This window comes from Entelurus aequoreus, linkage group LG27 (assembly GCF_033978785.1).
Source record: "Entelurus aequoreus isolate RoL-2023_Sb linkage group LG27, RoL_Eaeq_v1.1, whole genome shotgun sequence".
Taxonomy (NCBI): domain Eukaryota; kingdom Metazoa; phylum Chordata; class Actinopteri; order Syngnathiformes; family Syngnathidae; genus Entelurus; species Entelurus aequoreus.
The window spans coordinates 4301557-4323812 of record NC_084757.1 but is presented as its reverse complement, the minus strand read 5'-3'; the positions used below and the strand labels follow the sequence as shown (position 1 = coordinate 4323812).

Here is a 22256-nt window from a genome sequence, read left to right as displayed (position 1 = left end):
TTTTATCCCATATTTGTTTCCACTACTACACTAAATTGGAGTCCTTAATCTCGTTATATGCACATATAATGACAATAAAGTCCATTATATTCTGCAGTACACAAGTACCTCCGCAGGATGGCGGTAGTTCTCAGGTTCCAACTTCCACGGGAAGAATATTCACGCGGAAAAACCAAACAATTACATTTCTCAACGTAACGAGTGAGTCAAGGAAATTAACTAGAATTGTTTTTGATTGTTTTTTTTCCGTGTGCACCTGAACGCATCACCAAGTTGCATTCAGGAGCCGTGAGAGGAGTACGGAATTTACACACAAGTCCTCTTCCCATTTAATTTGGCGGTTTCGTTGAAAGTCGCTGCAATTCAAGCCCTCACTTTAATGACTTACTTACTTAGTTGAGTTCCAAGTGTCGTCTTGTTGACTTCCTATGTTGCTAATCCAGCTGTCCCTTGTTGAGTCATCTTAAAGAGCTACGTCACGGCCACCTGTGACCACATATAGCATCTCTTTCATGACATGCTAGCTCGTGTTGGCTGCTAGCCCGACACAGTCAACCTTAAAGCCGACGCGGAGGTAAGTTTTTGTTGCCTTTTGTCAACCTTACTCTTTTTTATGGACGCCTTTGTGTTGGATATTGCCAGCAAAGTTTGGCTTTTAATTGGTTTTGTGTCACCTTGCTTTCGGAAATAGAGATGTGACGTTCGCGAACGGTTCGAGTCTTTTGAACGGTTCTTTTAAATTGAACCGATTCGTAGTTGGGAGGCGACTTTTATGCACATTCTGATAAAGTGTCGGCAAACTAGAACATTAGTCAACATAAGTAGCAGCATTTGGATTTACTTGTTTTATTAGATAACATTTTTAAATAGAAATGTGATGTTTGCGAACGGTTCGAGAGTTTTGAATGGCTCTTTTAAATTGAACCGATTCGTAGTTGGGAGGCGATTTTTATGCACATTCTGATAAAGTGTCGGCAAACTAGAACAATAGTCAACATAAGTAGCAGCATTTGGATTTACTTGTTTTATTAGATACAAATTTGAAATAGAAATGTGATGTTTGCGAACGGTTCGTGAGTCTGAATGGCTCTTTTAAATTGAACCGATTCGTAGTTGGGAGGCGATGTTTATGCACATTCTGATAAAGCGTCGGCAAACTAGAACATTAGTCAACATAAGTAGCAGCATTTGGATTTACTTGTTTTATTAAATAGATACAAATTTGAAATAAAGATGTGACGTTCGCGAACGGTTCGAGTCTTTTGAACGGCATTTTTAAATTGAACCGATTCGTAGTTGTGAGGCGATTTCTATGCACATGCTGATAAAGCGTTGGCAAACTGGAAAATTAGTCAACATAAATAACAGCATTTGGATTTACTTGTTTTATTAAATAGATAAACATCTGAAAGAGATGTGACGTTTGCGAACGGTCCGAGTCGTTTGAACGGATTTTTTAAACTGAACGATGAGAACCGACTCGTCGTTGGGAGCCGATTTTTATGCACATGTTGATAAAGCGTCGGCACACTAGAAAATTAATCAACATAAGTAGCAGCATTTGGATTTACTTGTTCTATTAAATAAATAGGTACAAATGTGAAATAAAGATGTGACGTTCGTGAACAGTCAGGGTCGTTTGAACGGCTCTTTTTAAATTGAACGATGACAACCGATTCGTAGTTGGGAGGGGATTTTTATGCACATGTAGATAAAGCGTCGGCAAAGTAGAAAATTAGTCAACTTAAGTAGCATTTGGATTTACTTGTTTATTAAATAAATAGATACAAATGTAAAATAGAGATGTGACGTTCGCGAACGGCTCTTTTAAATTGAACGATGAGAACCGACTCGTAGTTGGGAGGTGATTTTAATGCCCATGTTGATAAAGCGTCGGCAAACTAGAAAATTAGTCAACAAATAGCATTTGGATTTTCTTTTATTAAATAAATAGATACAAATCTGAAATAGAAATGTGACGTTCGTTTGAACGGCTCTTTTACATTGAACAATGAGAACCGATTCGTAGTTGGGAGGCGATTTTTTATGCACATGTTGATAAAGCAAAACTAGACAATTAGTCAACAAATAGCATTTGGATTTTCTTGTTTTATTAAATAGATACAAATGTGAAATAGAGATGTGACGTTCACGAACGGCTCTTTTAAATTGAACGATGAGAACCGACTCGTAGTTGGGAGGCGATTTTTATGCACATGTTGATAAAGCGTCGACAAACTAGAAAATTAGTCAACAAATAGCATTTGGATTTTCTTGTTTTATTAAATAAATAGATACAAATGTGAAATAGAGATGTGACGTTCACGAACGGCTCTTTTAAATTGAACGATGAGAACCGATTCGTAGTTGGGAGGTGATTTTTATGCACATGTTGATAAAGCGTCGGCAAACTAGAAAATTAGTCAACAAATAGCATTTGGATTTACTTGTTTTATTAAATAAATAGATACAAATCTGAAATAGAAATGTGACGTTTGTTTGAACGGCTCTTTTAAATTGAACGATGAGAACCGATTCGTAGTGGGGAGCCGATTTTTTTATGCACATGTTGATAAAGCAAAACTAGAAAATTAGTCAACAAATAGCATTTGGATTTTCTTGTTTTATTAAATAAATAGATACAAATCTGAAGGAAAGATGTGACGTTCGCAAACGGTCCGGGTCGTTTGAACGGCTCCTTTAAATTGAACGTTGAGAACCGACTCGTAGTTGGAAGCCGATTTTTATGCACATGTTGATAAAGCGTCGGCAGACTAGAAAATTAGTCAACATAAATAACAGCATTTGGATTTACTTGTTTTATTAAATAAATAGATAAAACAATATTTTTATTCACTTCCGGTCCATTTTTCTAATACCGTATTTCCTTGAATAGCCGCAGGGGCGCTAATTAATTTAAAACCTCTTCTCACTCCTGCGCTTACCAAAAGCATGCGGGATGGGCATGCATGCGCTAATTATTTTAAAACCTCTTCTCACTCTGGCGCTTACCTTATCATATAAAGCACATTTAATAAAAAAAACGTTATTATGGTCTTACCTTTACTTGTAAATCAGTCCATGTGCAGCTGCTTCTGATCAAAAGCAGTCTTCCTTATCTTTCTTCAGTTTTAAAAGTCTCTGGAGATATTCCTTTAATTATTACCTCCTGCTTCGATTGAAAGTCCAGTTTAGAAAACTGTTTTATTTTAGATATGTAATCCTCCATGTTAAAAGTGCAAGCAAACGATCGCTGCTCACGCTTGCTGCTTGTTGTCTTCTTCTGCAGTACCGGTCTTCTGCAGTACTGGTAGTCGCAAGAAGGATCACTAGCGCCCTCTCCCACCAGGAGGCGGGAGTCATTTAATGCGCTAATTATTTTGCGGAACGAGTTTGACCCGGCTGTAATTCTAGGCAGGCGAATACTATATTCCCGGCGGCAATTCAAGGAAATACGGTATGTGAAGGAGTTCTACAGTAGCCTCAAAATTCTACACACAATACCCCATAATAACAATGTGTCGTTAAATGTATCCTCATTTTTATTATATTCAGATTTTTACCGGAGTTGTATACATTTTATTCTTACATTTCATTGGTGTATTTTCTACTACTGGTAAAATGCGCTCGTGCCACAATATTTTTTAGCTGAGGAACATTTCAAAACAGTGATGTCACTGTCAAAGCACGGGGGTATGGCACCGCCGTATGGAATATTTACAATAAAAATGCAAATAAATGATAACCGCTAGTAATTCCCACAAATAGTGTATATTTCTGTGAATGTAAATCATTCTCACGCACGTAATAAAACTATTTTTGAACGGCTCCTCAAGATCCCATCTCTATTCCGAAGTAATGATGTCCACAAATAAAGAACCCACTGGGACGATGACGTCAGCCAAGTGTGGCCCCGTACCTTCTTCGGGTGTCTCCGCCGGGCCCGTCCACCAAGCCAACATCTCCTCAGTTCTGTCCCCGCAAACGTCCCCCGCCGCCGTGATGCTGGTGACCAAGGTCTCCACTAACCATTTGACCAAAGCGCCTCTGGTCCAGGCCGGCACCACTCAGGGCAGGACCATGGTCATAACCGTGCCCAAGTCGGCGGGGCCGCCGGTGGCCGTGGCTCCTCGACCGGTCCAGACTCAGCTCCCCACCAACCTCCAGATCCCGCCGGGTGAGCCTCGGGTGTTGTTGATTGCTCAAAGCGGACTTCCGAGCGGCCCTGTAGAGTGAAAGTGTGCGTTGATGGGTCCACAGGCATGGTGCTGATCCGCAGCGACAGTGGTCAGCTGATGCTGATGTCCCAGCAGGCCTTGGCGCGAGCTCAGCAGGGAGTGAGGAGCAGCCAGTCGGCAGGATCCCTGACCCCGCAGGTGTGCGTCGGGACGCTGGGATGGCTCGGGTCATCCACACTGTCTTTCTCAATCCCCAGGCGTCCGCAGCGGCCGGCGGTCAGAGCAAGGAGAAGGTGACGGTGATCCACGTGACGGCGCCGGCCGTCCAGAAGACGGCCCTGGTGAAGGTACCGCCGTTCCGGGGGTTTGGGAAGAAACGGCGCCGGGGTGACCCGTACTGTACTCTGCCTTCAGGTGATCAACGTGGCCCACAAACCGGCCGTGGTTCATGCCCGCAGCCTGGTGCCGCCGGTCGCCGTGGGAACCAAGAAAGAGCCTCAGCCGACATTTAGTCAAGTGAGTATCGCATTTTTCTAGCCCGAGTCTGTCTCAGTTAACACACTTAAGTGCACTCAAACCAAGTACACTTAACACTAGGGGTTAGGGTTGTACAGTATACCAGTACTAGCAGTGTTTCCCATAAACTGCCAAGATGCCTGTGGCGGTGGGGGCGTGGCTATGGGCGTGGTCACCATGACGTCATCGAGTAATTTGCATAATTGACTACAATGATATGATTTTTTCTAAAAAGGCTCAAAAAATGTATACTTACTAATTAATAATAACAGTTTTGTTTTAAACGTCCATCCATCCATTTTACAATATAATTACAACACTTTATTACATATTTATATACAGATTTGAACAATAAGTTATTCACTGAAATATATTTATTAATTGTGGTTCTTACAAAAAATATAAAAGCTAAAATGTCTCTTAAAGCTCTTTAATTTATTTAATTTTTTTTAATTTTCTTTAATTCGTGCATACTAAATCATTTAACTTTAGCCTACTACTACAACTAGGGATGTCCGATAATATCGGCCTGCCGATATAATCGGCCGATAAATGCGTTAAAATGTAATATCGGAAATTATCGGTATGGTTTTTTTTATTATCGGTATCGTTTTTTTTAATTTTTTTTTTTTTTTTTAAATGAAATCAACATAAAAAACACAAGATACACTTACAATTAGTGCACCAACCCAAAAAACCTCCCTCCCCCATTTACACTCATTCACACAAAAGGGTTGTTTCTTTCTGTTATTAATATTCTGCTTCCTACATTATATATCAATATATATCAATACAGTCTGCAAGGGATACAGTCCGTAAGCACACATGATTGTGCGTGCTGCTGCTCCACTAATAGTACTAACCTTTAACAGTAATTTTACTCATTTTCATTAATTACTAGTTTCTATGAAACTGTTTTTATATTGTTTTACTTTATTTTTTATTCAAGAAAATGTTTTTTAATTTATTTATCTTATTTTATTTTATTAATTTAAAAAAAAGGACCTTATCTTCACCATACCTGGTTGTCCAAATTAGGCATAATAATGTGTTAATTCCACAACTGTATATATCAGTATTGGTATCGGTTGATATCGGTATCGGTAATTAAAGAGTTGGACAATATCGGAATATCGGATATCGGCAAAAAGCCATTATCGGACATCCCTACTTAACACTAGGGGTTAGGGTTGTACGGTATACCAGTACTAGTATAGTACCGCGATACTAATTAAACGTATTCGGTACTATACCGCCTCTAAAAAGTATCGCCCCCCCCGTCGTCACGTCATGACATTGCTGGTTTTACGGGCAGAGGAGCATGTTCGGCAGCGCACACACACAGAGTACTTACAAGCAGACACAGTGTGTAGACAGAAAAGGGAGAATGGACGCATTTTGGTGTAAAAAGTCAAGATAAAGGTGAAGTTATAACACTGAAACACCCTCAGGAAGAGGTGCTTTAAGACATGGCTAGCTAGCCGCAGCGTTTTAGCTACTTCTAAATCAATAATCCTCGTCTCCATGGCGACAAAGTACGTTTCTTACAAGTATCATTATCACTGGAGGACGAGGAATAGCTAAACATGCTTCACTACACACCGTTGGAGGATACAATAGCTCACCGGCGTCACAATGTAAACAAATGCCATGGGTGGATCTACACCTGACATCCACTGTAATGATACCAAGTACGGGAGCGTATCTTGTCGATACTACTATGATTACATCGATATTTTTTGGCATCACATCTTTCGTTTGTAAAAATAATGATTTTTTTTTTTTTTTAAACTCAGGAAATACGTTGAGAACTTTGAATATGACCAATGTAACTACTTGGTATCGCATCGATACCTAAATGTGTGGTATCATCCAAAACTAATGTCAAGTATCAAAGAAGAGAAGAATAAGTGATTATTACATTTGAACAGAAGTGTAGATAGAACATGTTAAAAGAGAAAGTAAGCAGATATTAACAGTAAATGAACAAGTAGATTAATAATCCATTTTTACAGTTTGTCACTCATAATGTGTACAAAATAATAGGTGTATAAATGACACAATATGTTACTGCAGACTAATTAGGAGTCTTTGTTTGTTTACTTACTACTAAAAGACAAGTTGTCTAGTATGTTCACTATTTTATTTAAGGACTAAATGACAATAATAAACATATGTTTCATGTACACTAACATTTTTTTGTTCAAATAAAGACAATAATGACATTTTTTGTGGTCCCCTTTATTTAGAAAAGTATCGAAATACATTTTGGTACCGGTACCAAAATATTGGTATCGGGACAACACCACTAGGGGTGTCCCGATCGGTTTCGGATGATATCAGCTTGCATGTAATCTACATATTCATACTAATACAATGCCCCACATTTTTGAGCTGATTCCAGCCATCCTCCCACACTACCTTCTGGTATATCCAACCCACAACAGGTTTTCCCTTTCCCCGGTTTTCCCGGAATTGTCTCCCCATTGACAATGCACTGCACAGGAAGTGATGTCATGAAAACGGCGGCGCCCTCAGTGGCACACTTTATGGAAGAATGAATAAACGTTGTCACTCAGGGGGACTTGGCGGGATGGCAAAGTTTGCAAATAGAGGCGTTTGTAAATGGAGGTTCCACTTGAAGTGACAAGTGGTCTTTGGTCCACGCTGCTTGTGTGCGTGACTTCCCACCCAGCAGGAGACCATGGAGAGCGTGAAGAAGTGCAAGAACTTCCTGGTGACCCTCATCAAGCTGGCGTCCAGCGACTCCAAGTCCACCAGCATGGCCAACAACGTGCGAGGCCTGGTCAGGAGTCTGCTGGTGCGCTTCCCCTCCCGGTCCCGGTCCCGGTCCCGGTCTACGTGGGCCGTCGGGTCACGTGTCCGCCTTGTCTCACCCGCAGGAAGGCAAGATGGAGGCGGAGGAGTTCACACAAGCACTCTATCGGGAGCTCAAGTCCACGCCGCAGCCGTGCTTGGTGCCTTTCCTCAAGGTGCAGGTCACATGACTTCTCCTGGTCACTAAGCACCCAACTAAACTTCTTTTCTTTAATCCACAGAAAAGTCTCCCGGCCGTGCGTCGCCTCACCTCGGACCCCCAGTCATTCATCCAGCAGGCCTCCTCCTGCCCCCCTGCTGTGAAGAAGCCCAGTATGAACGCTGCGCCAAGTCCAAGTCCAAGTCCAAGACCAGCCCAGCAGGTGGACTTCCTTTTGAATTAGGGATGTAACGTGTCAATGAATGATGATTGTCAGTCCTCACCATCAAGCACTAGAAGTCTTACTATTTAGCTACACCGCTAGCTGTGATAGTCAAATACCTTATTACTTGACACATGCTAACTGTTAGCATGCTAACTCTCTTTGCTAATTTTGCAGTCGAACGGCTCAGAGTCAAATACCTTATTACTTGACACATGCTAACTGTTAGCATGCTAACTTTTATTGCTAATTTTGCAGTCGAACGGCTCAGAGTCAAATACCTTATTACTTGACACATGCTAACTGTTAGCATGCTAACTTTTATTGCTAATTTTGCAGTCGAACGGCTCAGAGTCAAATACCTTATTACTTGACACATGCTAACTGTTAGCATGCTAACTTTTATTGCTAATTTTGCAGTGGAACGCCTCAGAGTCAAATACCTTATTATTTGACACATGCTAACTGTTAGCATGCTAACTCTCTTTGCTAATTTTGCAGTCGAACGCCTCAGAGTCAAATAACTTATTACTTGACACATGTTAACTGTTAGCATGCTAACTTTTATTGTTAATTTTGCAGTCGAACACCTTAGAGTCAAATAACTTATTACTTGACACGTTAACTGTTAGCATGCTAACTTTTATTGCTAATTTTGCAGCCGTACACCTCAGAGTCAAATACCTTATTACTTGACACATGCTAACTGTTAGCATGCTAACTTTTATTGCTAATTTTGCAGCCGTACACCTCAGAGTCAAATACCTTATTACTTGACACACGCTAACTGTTAGCATGCTAACTTTTATTGCTAATTTTGCAGTCGAACACCTTAGAGTCAAATAACTTATTACTTGACACATGTTAACTGTTAGCATGCTAACTTTTATTGCTAATTTTGCAGTCGAACGGCTCAGAGTCAAATACCTTATTACTTGACACATGCTAACTTTTATTGCTAATTTTGCAGTGGAACGCCTCAGAGTCAAATACCTTATTACTTGACACATGCTAACTGTAAGCATGCTAATGTTTATTGCTAATTTTGCAGTCGAACGCCTCAGAGTCAAATACCTTATTACTTGACACATGCTAACTGTAAGCATGCTAACGTTTATTGCTAATTTTGCAGTCGAACGCCTCAGAGTCAAATACCTTATTACTTGACACATGCTAACTGTTAGCATGCTAACTCTCTTTGCTAATTTTGCAGTCGAACGCCTCAGAGTCAAATACCTTATTACTTGACACATGCTAACTGTTACCATGCTAACTTTTATTGCTAATTTTGCAGTGGAACGCCTCAGAGTCAAATACCTTATTATTTGACACATGCTAACTGTTAGCATGCTAACTCTCTTTGCTAATTTTGCAGTCGAACGCCTCAGAGTCAAATACCTTATTACTTGACACATGCTAACTGTTAGCATGCTAACTTTTATTGCTAATTTTGCAGTCGAACACCTCAGAGTCAAATACCTTATTACTTGACACATGCTAACTGTTAGCATGCTAACTCTCTTTGCTAATTTTGCAGTCAAACGCCTCAGAGTCAAATAACTTATTACTTGACACATGCTAACTGTTAGCATGGTAACTGTCTTTGCTAATTTTGCAGTCGAACACCTTAGAGTCAAATACCTTATTACTTGACACGTTAACTGTTAGCATGCTAACTTTTATTGCTAATTTTGCAGCCGTACACCTCAGAGTCAAATACCTTATTACTTGACACATGTTAACTGTTAGCATGCTAACTGTCTTTGCTAATTTTGCAGCCGTACACCTCATAGTCAAATACTTTTACTTGACACATGCTAACTGTTAGCATGCTAACTCTCTTTGCTAATTTTGCAGTCGAACGCCTCAGAGTCAAATACCTTATTACTTGACACATGCTAACTGTTAGCATGCTAATTTTGCAGTCGAACATCTTAGAGTCAAATAACTTATTACTTGACACATGCTAACTGTTAGCATGGTAACTGTCTTTGCTAATTTTGCAGTCGAACACCTTAGAGTCAAATACCTTATTACTTGACACGTTAACTGTTAGCATGCTAACTTTTATTGCTAATTTTGCAGCCGTACACCTCAGAGTCAAATACCTTATTACTTGACACATGTTAACTGTTAGCATGCTAAAAATTTTGTTAGTTTTGCAGTCGAATACCTTATTACTTGACACATGTTAACTGTTAGCATGCTAACTGTCTTTGCTAATTTCGCAGCCATACACCTCAGAGTCAAATACCTTATTACTTGACACATGTTAACTGTTAGCATGCTAAAAATGTTGTTAGTTTTGCAGTCGAATACCTTATTACTTGACACATGTTAACTTTTAGCATGCTAACTTTCTTTGCCAATTTTGCAGCCGTACACCTCAGAGTCAAATAACTTATTACTTGACACATGCTAACTTTCTTTGCTAATTTTGCAGCCGTACACCTCAGAGTCAAATACCTTATTACTTGACACATGTTAACTGTTAGCATGCCAACTTTTTTTGCTAATTTTGCAGCCGCACACCTCATAGAGTCAAATACCTTACTTGACACATGCTAACTGTTAGCATGCTAACTGTCTTTGCTAATTTTGCAGCCATACACCTCAGAGTCAAATACCTTATTACTTGACACATGCTAACTGTTAGCATGCTAACATTTTTGTTAGTTTTGCAGTCGAATACCTTATTACTTGACACATGTTAACTGTTAGCATGCTAACTTTTATTGTTAATTTTGCAGTCGAACACCTTAGAGTCAAATAACTTATTACTTGACACATGTTAACTGTTAGCATGCTAACTTTTATTATTAATTTTGCAGTGGAACATCTTAGAGTCAAATACCTTATTACTTGACACATGTTAACTGTTAGCAGGCTAACTTTTTTTGTTAGTTTTGCAGCCGTACACCTCAGAGTCAAATACCTTATTACTTGACACATGCTAACTGTTAGCATGCTAACTGTCTTTGCTAATTTTGCAGCGGTACAACCCAGTCACACAATTTGGTATTTCACACATGTCAACTGTTAGCATGCTAGCATTGTTGTTGGGGGGTCAGGGCATTAGGAGGTGTGAGGGCCCGTTCAAAGCTGAATTTAAATTTGAAAAGGTAATACTGCGATGTAAGCGTTACATCCCTAGTTCTAATCATCTCTGATACTGTAAGGAACATAATGTGATGTCACTTAGCTTCAGGTCCAGCAGTCCAGTCTGAGACCTGAGCTCAGCACGTTGGCCCAGTCCAGAACGTTCCCCTCCATGAGCATCAGACCCACCTTCCAAACAGGAAAACATGTCCCAGGTGAGAAGATGACTCTTATCAAAGATCCTTTATTGGAGCAGGACGTCTTCCTCAAGCCCTCCATGTGGTCTTAGGAGCGTTCAGGCCTTTGGCAGGAGATCCACCTGGGACCAGCAGACCTTCATCCAGGGAGAACTCTGCATCTTACAAGTAAGAAGATGAGGTTAAACACCTCCTTCCATGCGAGTCCTCCTCTTATCCGCCCCGTGTGCTCTCAGAGAAGATGACGACATTAACGACGTGGCGTCCATGGCAGGAGTCAACCTGCGAGAGGAGAACGCTCGGATCCTGACCAGCGCGGTCGGCGCCGTGGTCCAGTCCTGCCAGGACCAGCTCTTCCTGTCTTCTCCACCCGTGCTCGGCAGAATCCTCCACACAGGTGCAGGCCACTCCACCCATGACCTTGGGTAACGGACTCGTTTTAATACCGCGCGCGTCTCAGGGCGGGAACTGGGGGTGACGGAGGTGGGCCCGGAGGTGGTGGCTCTGGTCTCTCATGCCACCCAGGAGTATCTCCGTGGCATCCTGGAGAAGCTCTCTGCCATGGCAGAACACCGCAAGGCAGGTCTGAAGGTACCGACCCATCTGCGTCTTCAAGTACACTCACACACTTTTCTACTGATATGTCCTATGGGATACTTGGTTGTGGTCTACTGAGCCAAACAAAAGTGGTTTTTAGGATCTGTCCCTCATACATTAAAGCAGGGGGGAACCCAAACTAGGGTTGGGTTTGGTACCAAAATGTATTTTGATACTTTTCGGTACTTTTCTACATAAAGGGGACCACGAAAATGTCATTATTGTCTTTATTTGAACAAAATGACATGAAACATGTTTATTATTGTTATTTAGTCCAAAAATAAAATAGTCAACATACTAGACAACTTGTCTTTTAGTAGTAAACAAACAAAGACTCCTAATTAGTATGCAGTAACATATTGTGTCATTTATACCCCTATTATTTTGTACACATTATGAGGGACAAACTGTAAAAAAAAAATATTATTAATCTCCTTGTTCATTTACTGTTAATATCTGCTTATTTTCTGTTTTAACATGTTCTATCTACACTTCTGTTCAAATGTAATAATCACTTATTCTTCTCTTCTTTGATACTTGACATTAGTTTTGGATGATACCACACATTTAGGTATCGATCCGATACCAAGTAGTTACAGGATCATACATTGGTCATATTCAAAGACGTATTTACTGACTTTATAAACATATGAATTTAAAAAAAAAGGAAAAAATATCGATGTAATCATAGTAGTATCGACTAGATACGCTCTTGTGCTTGGTATCATTACAGTGGATGTCAGTTCTATCTACACTTCTGTTCAAATGTAATAATCACTTATTGTTCTCGTCTTTGATACTTTACATTAGTTTTGGATGATACCACACATTTAGGTATCGATCCGATACCAAGTAGTTACAGGATCATACAGTGGTCATATTCAAAGACGTATTTACTGACTTTATAAACATATGAATTTAAAAAAAAAAAAGGAAAAAATATCGATGTAATCATAGTAGTATCGACTAGATACGCTCTTGTGCTTGGTATCATTACAGTGGATGTCAGGTGTAGATCCACCCATGGCGTTTGTTTACATTGTGACGCCGGTGAGCTATTGTATCCTCCTACGGTGTGTAGTGAAGCATGTTTAGCTATTCCTCGTCCTCCAGTGATAATACTACGTGTAAGAAACTTACTTTTTTTTTGTCGCCATGGAAGCGAAGGTTATCCAAATATAGCACTGTTTGATTACATTTGGTATCTGACCCGACTGTACACCTTTATAAAGCTTTAGTGATGCCACAGTTTGACCCTGGAACTGATTATTATATTATATTATACTTCCGGTTGAAAGCTCAGTCCAAAAGATGATGCTGTAGCACAAACAACACACCTCGTCAGTGTTTGCTTGGTTTTTTTCAAAAACTCTTTGCATTATGGCCGTCGGCGAATAAAAATACATAAATTAGCTGCACCGCTTTATAAGCCGCAGGTTACAAAGCGTCGGAAAAAAGTAGCGTCTTAGAGTCTGGAATTTACTGTAATCTAAGTAGAATAGCAACAATAACAACAACAGTCCGTAATTTAAGTAGAATAGCAACAATAACAACAACAGTCCGGAATTGACGGTAATCTAAGTAGAATAGCAACAATAACAACAGTCCAGAATTTACGGTAATCTAAGTAGAATAGCAACAATAACAACAACAGTCCGGAATTGACGGTAATCTAAGTAGAATTGCAACAATAACAACAACAGTCCGGAATTGACGGTAATCTAAGTAGAATTGCAACAATAACAGTCCAGAATTTACGGTAATCTAAGTAGAATAGCAACAATAACAACAACAGTCCGGAATTGACGGTAATCTAAGTAGAATTGCAACAATAACAACAACAGTCCAGAATTTACGGTAATCTAAGTAGAATAGCAACAACAGTCCGGAATTGACGGTAATCTAAGTAGAATTGCAACAATAACAACAACAGTCCAGAATTTACGGTAATCTAAGTAGAATAGCAACAATAACAACAAAAACAGTCCGGACTTTACGGTAATCTAAGTTAGAATAACAACAACAGTCCGGAATTTACAGTAATCTAAGTAAAATAACAACAATAACAACAACATTCAGGAATTGACGGTAATGTAATCTAAGTAGAATTGCAACAATAACAACAACAGTCCGGAATTGACGGTAATCTAAGTACAATAACAACAACAACAGTCCGGAATTGACGGTAATCTAAGTACAATAACAACAGTCCGGAATTGACGGTAATCTAAGTACAATAACAACAACAGTCCGGAATTGACGGTAATCTAAGTAGAATAGCAACAATAACAACAACAGTCTGGAATTTACAGTAATCTAAGTAGAATAGCAACAATAACAACAACAGTCCGGTATTTACAGTAATCTAAGTAGAATAGCAACAATAACAACAGTCTGGAATTTACAGTAATCTAAGTAGAATAGCAACAACAGTCTGGAATTTACAGTAATCTAAGTAGAATAGCAACAATAACAACAGTCTGGAATTTACAGTAATCTAAGTAGAATAGCAACAATAACAACAACAGTCTGGAATTTACAGTAATCTAAGTAGAATAGCAACAATAATAACAACAACAGTGCGGAATTTACGGTAATCTAAGTAGAATAGCAACAATAACAACAACAGTGCGGAATTTACAGTAATCTAAGTAAAATAACAACAATAACAACAACATTCAGGAATTGACGGTAATGTAATCTAAGTAGAATTGCAACAATAACAACAACAGTCCGGAATTGACGGTAATCTAAGTACAATAACAACAACAACAGTCCGGAATTGACGGTAATCTAAGTACAATAACAACAGTCCGGAATTGACGGTAATCTAAGTACAATAACAACAACAACAGTCCGGAATTGACGGTAATCTAAGTAGAATAGCAACAATAACAACAACAGTCTGGAATTTACAGTAATCTAAATAGAATAGCAACAACAACAACAACAGTCCGGAATTTACAGTAATCTAAGTAGAATAGCAACAACAGTCTGGAATTTACAGTAATCTAAGTAGAATAGCAACAATAACAACAGTCTGGAATTTACAGAAATCTAAGTAGAATAGCAACAATAACAACAACAGTCTGGAATTTACAGTAATCTAAGTAGAATAGCAACAATAATAACAACAACAGTGCGGAATTTACGGTAATCTAAGTAGAATAGCAACAATAACAACAACAGTGCGGAATTTACAATAATCTAAGTAGAATAGCAACAATAACAACAACAGTGCGGAATTTACGGTAATCTAAGTAGAATAGCAACAATAACAGTGCGGAATTGATGGTAATCTAAGTAGAATAGCAACAATAACAACAACAGTCCGGAATTGATGGTAATCTAAGTAGAATAGCAACAATAACAACAACAGTCCGGAATTGACGGTAATCTAAGTAGAATTGCAACAATAACAACAACAACAGTCCAGAATTTACGGTAATCTAAGTAGAATTGAAACAATAACAGTCCAGAATTTACGGTAATCTAAGTAGAATAGCAACAATAACAACAACAGTCCGGAATTGACGGTAATCTAAGTAGAATTGCAACAATAACAACAACAGTCCAGAATTTACGGTAATCTAAGTAGAATAGCAACAATAACAACAAAAACAGTCCGGACTTTACGGTAATCTAAGTTAGAATAACAACAACAGTCCGGAATTGACGGTAATCTAAGTACAATAACAACAACAACAGTCCGGAATTGACGGTAATCTAAGTACAATAACAGTCCGGAATTGACGGTAATCTAAGTAGAATAGCAACAATAACAACAACAACAGTGCGGAATTGATGGTAATCTAAGTAGAATAGCAACAATAACAACAACAGTCCGGAATTGATGGTAATCTAAGTAGAATAGCAACAATAACAACAACAGTCCGGAATTGACGGTAATCTAAGTAGAATTGCAACAATAACAACAACAACAGTCCAGAATTTACGGTAATCTAAGTAGAATTGAAACAATAACAGTCCAGAATTTACGGTAATCTAAGTAGAATAGCAACAATAACAACAACAGTCCGGAATTGACGGTAATCTAAGTAGAATTGCAACAATAACAACAGTCCACAATTTACGGTAATCTAAGTAGAATAGCAACAATAACAACAAAAACAGTCCGGACTTTACGGTAATCTAAGTTAGAATAACAACAACAGTCCGGAATTGACGGTAATCTAAGTACAATAACAACAACAACAGTCCTGAATTGACGGTAATCTAAGTAGAATAGCAACAATAACAACAACAGTCTGGAATTTACAGTAATCTAAGTAGAATAGCAACAACAACAACAACAGTCCGGAATTTACAGTAATCTAAGTAGAATAGCAACAATAACAACAGTCTGGAATTTACAGTAATCTAAGTAGAATAGCAACAACAGTCTGGAATTTACAGTAATCTAAGTAGAATAGCAACAATAACAACAGTCTGGAATTTACAGTAATCTAAGTAGAATAGCAACAATAACAACAACAGTCTGGAATTTACAGTAATCTAAGTAGAATAGCAACAACAGTCTGGAATTTACAGTAATCTAAGTAGAATAGCAACAATAACAACAGTCTGGAATTTACAGAAATCTAAGTAGAATAGCAACAATAACAACAACAGTCTGGAATTTACAGTAATCTAAGTAGAATAGCAACAATAATAACAACAACAGTGCGGAATTTACGGTAATCTAAGTAGAATTGCAACAATAACAGTCCAGAATTTACGGTAATCTAAGTAGAATAGCAACAATAACAACAGTCTGGAATTTACAGTAATCTAAGTAGAATAGCAACAACAGTCTGGAATTTACAGTAATCTAAGTAGAATAGCAACAATAACAACAACAGTCCGGAATTGACGGTAATCTAAGTACAATAACAACAACAACAGTCCGGAATTGACGGTAATCTAAGTACAATAACAACAATAACAACAACATTCAGGAATTGACGGTAATGTAATCTAAGTAGAATTGCAACAATAACAACAACAGTCCGGAATTGACGGTAATCTAAGTACAATAACAACAACAACAGTCCGGAATTGACGGTAATCTAAGTACAATAACAACAGTCCGGAATTGACGGTAATCTAAGTACAATAACAACAGTCCGGAATTGACGGTAATCTAAGTAGAATAGCAACAATAACAACAACAGTCTGGAATTTACAGTAATCTAAGTAGAATAGCAACAACAACAACAACAGTCCGGAATTTACGGTAATCTAAGTAGAATAGCAACAATAACAACAGTCTGGAATTTACAGTAATCTAAGTAGAATAGCAACAACAGTCTGGAATTTACAGTAATCTAAGTAGAATAGCAACAACAGTCTGGAATTTACAGTAATCTAAGTAGAATAGCAACAATAACAACAACAGTCTGGAATTTACAGTAATCTAAGTAGAATAGCAACAATAACAACAACAGTCTGGAATTTACAGTAATCTAAGTAGAATAGCAACAACAACAGTGCGGAATTTACGGTAATCTAAGTAGAATAGCAACAACAGTGCGGAATTTACGGTAATCTAAGTAGAATAGCAACAATAACAACAACAGTGCGGAATTTACGGTAATCTAAGTAGAATAGCAACAATAACAACAACAGTGCGGAATTTACGGTAATCTAAGTAGAATAACAACAACAGTGCGGAATTGATGGTAATCTAAGTAGAATAGCAACAATAACAACAACAGTCCGGAATTGATGGTAATCTAAGTAGAATAGCAACAATGACAACAACAGTCTGGAATTTACAGTAATCTAAGTAGAATAGCAACAATAACAACAACAACAGTGCGGAATTTACGGTAATCTAAGTAGAATAGCAACAATTACAACAACAGTCTGGAATTTACAGTAATCTCAGTAATCTAAGTAGAATAGCAACAATAACAACAACAACAGTGCGGAATTTACGGTAATCTAAGTAGAATAGCAACAACAGTGCGGAATTTACGGTAATCTAAGTAGAATAGCAACAACAGTGCGGAATTTACGGTAATCTAAGTAGAATAGCAACAATAACAACAACAGTGCGGAATTTACGGTAATCTAAGTAGAATAGCAACAATAACAACAGTGCGGAATTTACGGTAATCTAAGTAGAATAGCAACTATAACAACCACAGTGCGGAATGTACGGTAATCTAAGTAGAATAGCAACAATAACAACAGTGCGGAATTTACGGTAATCTAAGTAGAATAGCAACTATAACAACCACAGTGCGGAATGTACGGTAATCTAAGTAGAATAGCAACAATAACAACAACAGTGCGGAATTTACGGTAATCTAAGTAGAATAGCAACAATAACAACAACAGTGCGGAATTTACGGTAATCTAAGTAGAATAGCAACAACAGTCCGGAATTGATGGTAATCTAAGTAGAATAGCAACAATAACAACAACAGTCTGGAATTTACAGTAATCTAAGTAGAATAGCAACAATAACAACAACAACAGTGCGGAATTTACGGTAATCTAAGTAGAATAGCAACAATAACAACAACAGTGCAGAATTTACGGTAATCTAAGTAGAATAGCAACAATAACAACAACAGTCTGGAATTTACAGTAATCTAAGTAGAATAGCAACAATAACAACAACAACAGTGCGGAATTTACGGTAATCTAAGTAGAATAGCAACAATAACAACAACAGTGCAGAATTTACGGTAATCTAAGTAGAATAGCAACAATAACAACAACAACAGTGCGGAATTTACAGTAATCTAAGTAGAATAGCAACAATAACAACAGTCTGGAATTTACAGTAATCTAAGTAGAATAGCAACAACAGTCTGGAATTTACAGTAATCTAAGTAGAATAGCAACAATAATAACAACAACAGTGCGGAATTTACGGTAATCTAAGTAGAATAGCAACAATAACAACAACAGTGCGGAATTTACAGTAATCTAAGTAAAATAACAACAATAACAACAACATTCAGGAATTGACGGTAATGTAATCTAAGTAGAATTGCAACAATAACAACAACAGTCCGGAATTGACGGTAATCTAAGTACAATAACAACAACAACAGTCCGGAATTGACGGTAATCTAAGTACAATAACAACAGTCCGGAATTGACGGTAATCTAAGTACAATAACAACAACAACAGTCCGGAATTGACGGTAATCTAAGTAGAATAGCAACAATAACAACAACAGTCTGGAATTTACAGTAATCTAAGTAGAATAGCAACTACAACAACAACAGTCCGGAATTTACAGTAATCTAAGTAGAATAGCAACAATAACAACAGTCTGGAATTTACAGTAATCTAAGTAGAATAGCAACAACAGTCTGGAATTTACAGTAATCTAAGTAGAATAGCAACAATAACAACAGTCTGGAATTTACAGAAATCTAAGTAGAATAGCAACAATAACAACAACAGTCTGGAATTTACAGTAATCTAAGTAGAATAGCAACAATAATAACAACAACAGTGCGGAATTTACGGTAATCTAAGTAGAATTGCAACAATAACAGTCCAGAATTTACGGTAATCTAAGTAGAATAGCAACAATAACAACAGTCTGGAATTTACAGTAATCTAAGTAGAATAGCAACAACAGTCTGGAATTTACAGTAATCTAAGTAGAATAGCAACAATAACAACAACAGTCCGGAATTGACGGTAATCTAAGTACAATGACAACAACAACAGTCCGGAATTGACGGTAATCTAAGTACAATAACAACAATAACAACAACATTCAGGAATTGACGGTAATGTAATCTAAGTAGAATTGCAACAATAACAACAACAGTCCGGAATTGACGGTAATCTAAGTACAATAACAACAACAACAGTCCGGAATTGACGGTAATCTAAGTACAATAACAACAGTCCGGAATTGACGGTAATCTAAGTACAATAACAACAGTCCGGAATTGACGGTAATCTAAGTAGAATAGCAACAATAACAACAACAGTCTGGAATTTACAGTAATCTAAGTAGAATAGCAACAACAACAACAACAGTCCGGAATTTACGGTAATCTAAGTAGAATAGCAACAATAACAACAGTCTGGAATTTACAGTAATCTAAGTAGAATAGCAACAACAGTCTGGAATTTACAGTAATCTAAGTAGAATAGCAACAACAGTCTGGAATTTACAGTAATCTAAGTAGAATAGCAACAATAACAACAACAGTCTGGAATTTACAGTAATCTAAGTAGAATAGCAACAATAACAACAACAGTCTGGAATTTACAGTAATCTAAGTAGAATAGCAACAACAACAGTGCGGAATTTACGGTAATCTAAGTAGAATAGCAACAACAGTGCGGAATTTACGGTAATCTAAGTAGAATAGCAACAATAACAACAACAGTGCGGAATTTACGGTAATCTAAGTAGAATAGCAACAATAACAACAACAGTGCGGAATTTACGGTAATCTAAGTAGAATAACAACAACAGTGCGGAATTGATGGTAATCTAAGTAGAATAGCAACAATAACAACAACAGTCCGGAATTGATGGTAATCTAAGTAGAATAGCAACAATGACAACAGTCTGGAATTTACAGTAATCTAAGTAGAATAGCAACAATAACAACAACAACAGTGCGGAATTTACGGTAATCTAAGTAGAATAGCAACAATTACAACAACAGTCTGGAATTTACAGTAATCTCAGTAATCTAAGTAGAATAGCAACAATAACAACAACAACAGTGCGGAATTTACGGTAATCTAAGTAGAATAGCAACAACAGTGCGGAATTTACGGTAATCTAAGTAGAATAGCAACAACAGTGCGGAATTTACGGTAATCTAAGTAGAATAGCAACAATAACAACAACAGTGCGGAATTTACGGTAATCTAAGTAGAATAGCAACAATAACAACAGTGCGGAATTTACGGTAATCTAAGTAGAATAGCAACTATAACAACCACAGTGCGGAATGTACGGTAATCTAAGTAGAATAGCAACAATAACAACAACAGTGCGGAATTTACGGTAATCTAAGTAGAATAGCAACAATAACAACAACAGTGCGGAATTTACGGTAATCTAAGTAGAATAGCAACAACAGTCCGGAATTGATGGTAATCTAAGTAGAATAGCAACAATAACAACAACAGTCTGGAATTTACAGTAATCTAAGTAGAATAGCAACAATAACAACAACAACAGTGCGGAATTTACGGTAATCTAAGTAGAATAGCAACAATAACAACAACAGTGCAGAATTTACGGTAATCTAAGTAGAATAGCAACAATAACAACAACAGTCTGGAATTTACAGTAATCTAAGTAGAATAGCAACAATAACAACAACAACAGTGCGGAATTTACGGTAATCTAAGTAGAATAGCAACAATAACAACAACAGTGCAGAATTTACGGTAATCTAAGTAGAATAGCAACAATAACAACAACAACAGTGCGGAAATGATGGTAATATAAGTAGAATAGCAACAATAACAACAACAGTCCGGAATTGATGGTAATCTAAGTAGAATAGCAACAATAACAACAACAACAGTGCGGAATTTACGGTAATCTAAGTAGAATAGCAACAATAACAACAACAGTGCGGAATTTACGGTAATCTAAGTAGAATAGCAACAATAACAACAACAGTGCGGAATTTACGGTAATCTAAGTAGAATAGCAACAATAACAACAACAGTGCGGAATTTACGGTAATCTAAGTAGAATAGCAACAATAACAACAACAACAGTGCGGAATTTACGGTAATCTAAGTAGAATAGCAACAATAACAACAGCAATTTAAAATGCTCACCTTTGCCAGTCCTCCATTGGGGTCTACAGAGAGTTGTAAGGATTGTGATCCTGTCCCAAGGAAGACCTGCAGCACACCAAGGTGAGCGACGTGCGCTGCCAGCTGCGTTTCCTGGAGGAAGTGGAGAGTGTGAAGAAGAAGAGGAAAGAAGAGGAGGAGCGGGAGAGGCTGCTGCGCCTGGCCCGGGTAAGTGGCACACCACCTGACCAGTAAGTGGTACACGACCTGACCAGTAAGTGGTACACGACCTGACCAGTAAGTGGTACACGACCTGACCAGTAAGTGGGTACACGAGGTGGACCTGACCAGTAAGTGGTACACCACCTGACCAGTAAGTGGTACACCACCTGACCAGTAAGTGGTACACGACCTGACCAGTAAGTGGTACACGAGGTGGACCAGACCAGTAAGTGGGTACACGACCTGACCAGTAAGTGGTACACGAGGTGGACCAGACCAGTAAGTGGGTACACGAGGTGGACCAGACCAGTAAGTGGGTACACGAGGTGGACCAGACCAGTAAGTGGGTACACGAGGTGGATCTGACCAGTAAGTGGTACACGAGGTGGACCTGACCAGTAAGTGGGTACACGAGGTGCACCTGACCAGTAAGTGGGTACATGAGGTGGACCAGACCAGTAAGTCCGTCTCACGTCCATCCCTCTCACAG

At 38.3% G+C, this 22256-nt stretch overlaps 1 protein-coding gene across 2 annotated transcripts in view; it reads left to right on the top strand.

The window, feature by feature from the left end:
• The first annotated feature begins 129 nt into the window (after positions 1 to 129).
• LOC133644280 (transcription initiation factor TFIID subunit 4-like) overlaps positions 130 to 22256 on the top strand; it is a 23090-nt gene continuing 963 nt past the window's right edge. For both annotated transcript variants that reach the window (XM_062038652.1, XM_062038651.1), the window contains exons 1-13: positions 130 to 574; positions 3837 to 4177; positions 4261 to 4376; positions 4436 to 4525; positions 4593 to 4694; positions 7390 to 7515; positions 7598 to 7687; positions 7754 to 7894; positions 11097 to 11208; positions 11283 to 11358; positions 11427 to 11587; positions 11651 to 11781; positions 21647 to 21772. In XM_062038652.1, the coding sequence (XP_061894636.1) occupies positions 3859 to 4177; positions 4261 to 4376; positions 4436 to 4525; positions 4593 to 4694; positions 7390 to 7515; positions 7598 to 7687; positions 7754 to 7894; positions 11097 to 11208; positions 11283 to 11358; positions 11427 to 11587; positions 11651 to 11781; positions 21647 to 21772 (1590 nt within the window). In that variant the 5' untranslated portion in view covers positions 130 to 574; positions 3837 to 3858. The remainder of the gene's footprint in view (positions 575 to 3836; positions 4178 to 4260; positions 4377 to 4435; positions 4526 to 4592; positions 4695 to 7389; positions 7516 to 7597; positions 7688 to 7753; positions 7895 to 11096; positions 11209 to 11282; positions 11359 to 11426; positions 11588 to 11650; positions 11782 to 21646; positions 21773 to 22256) is intronic.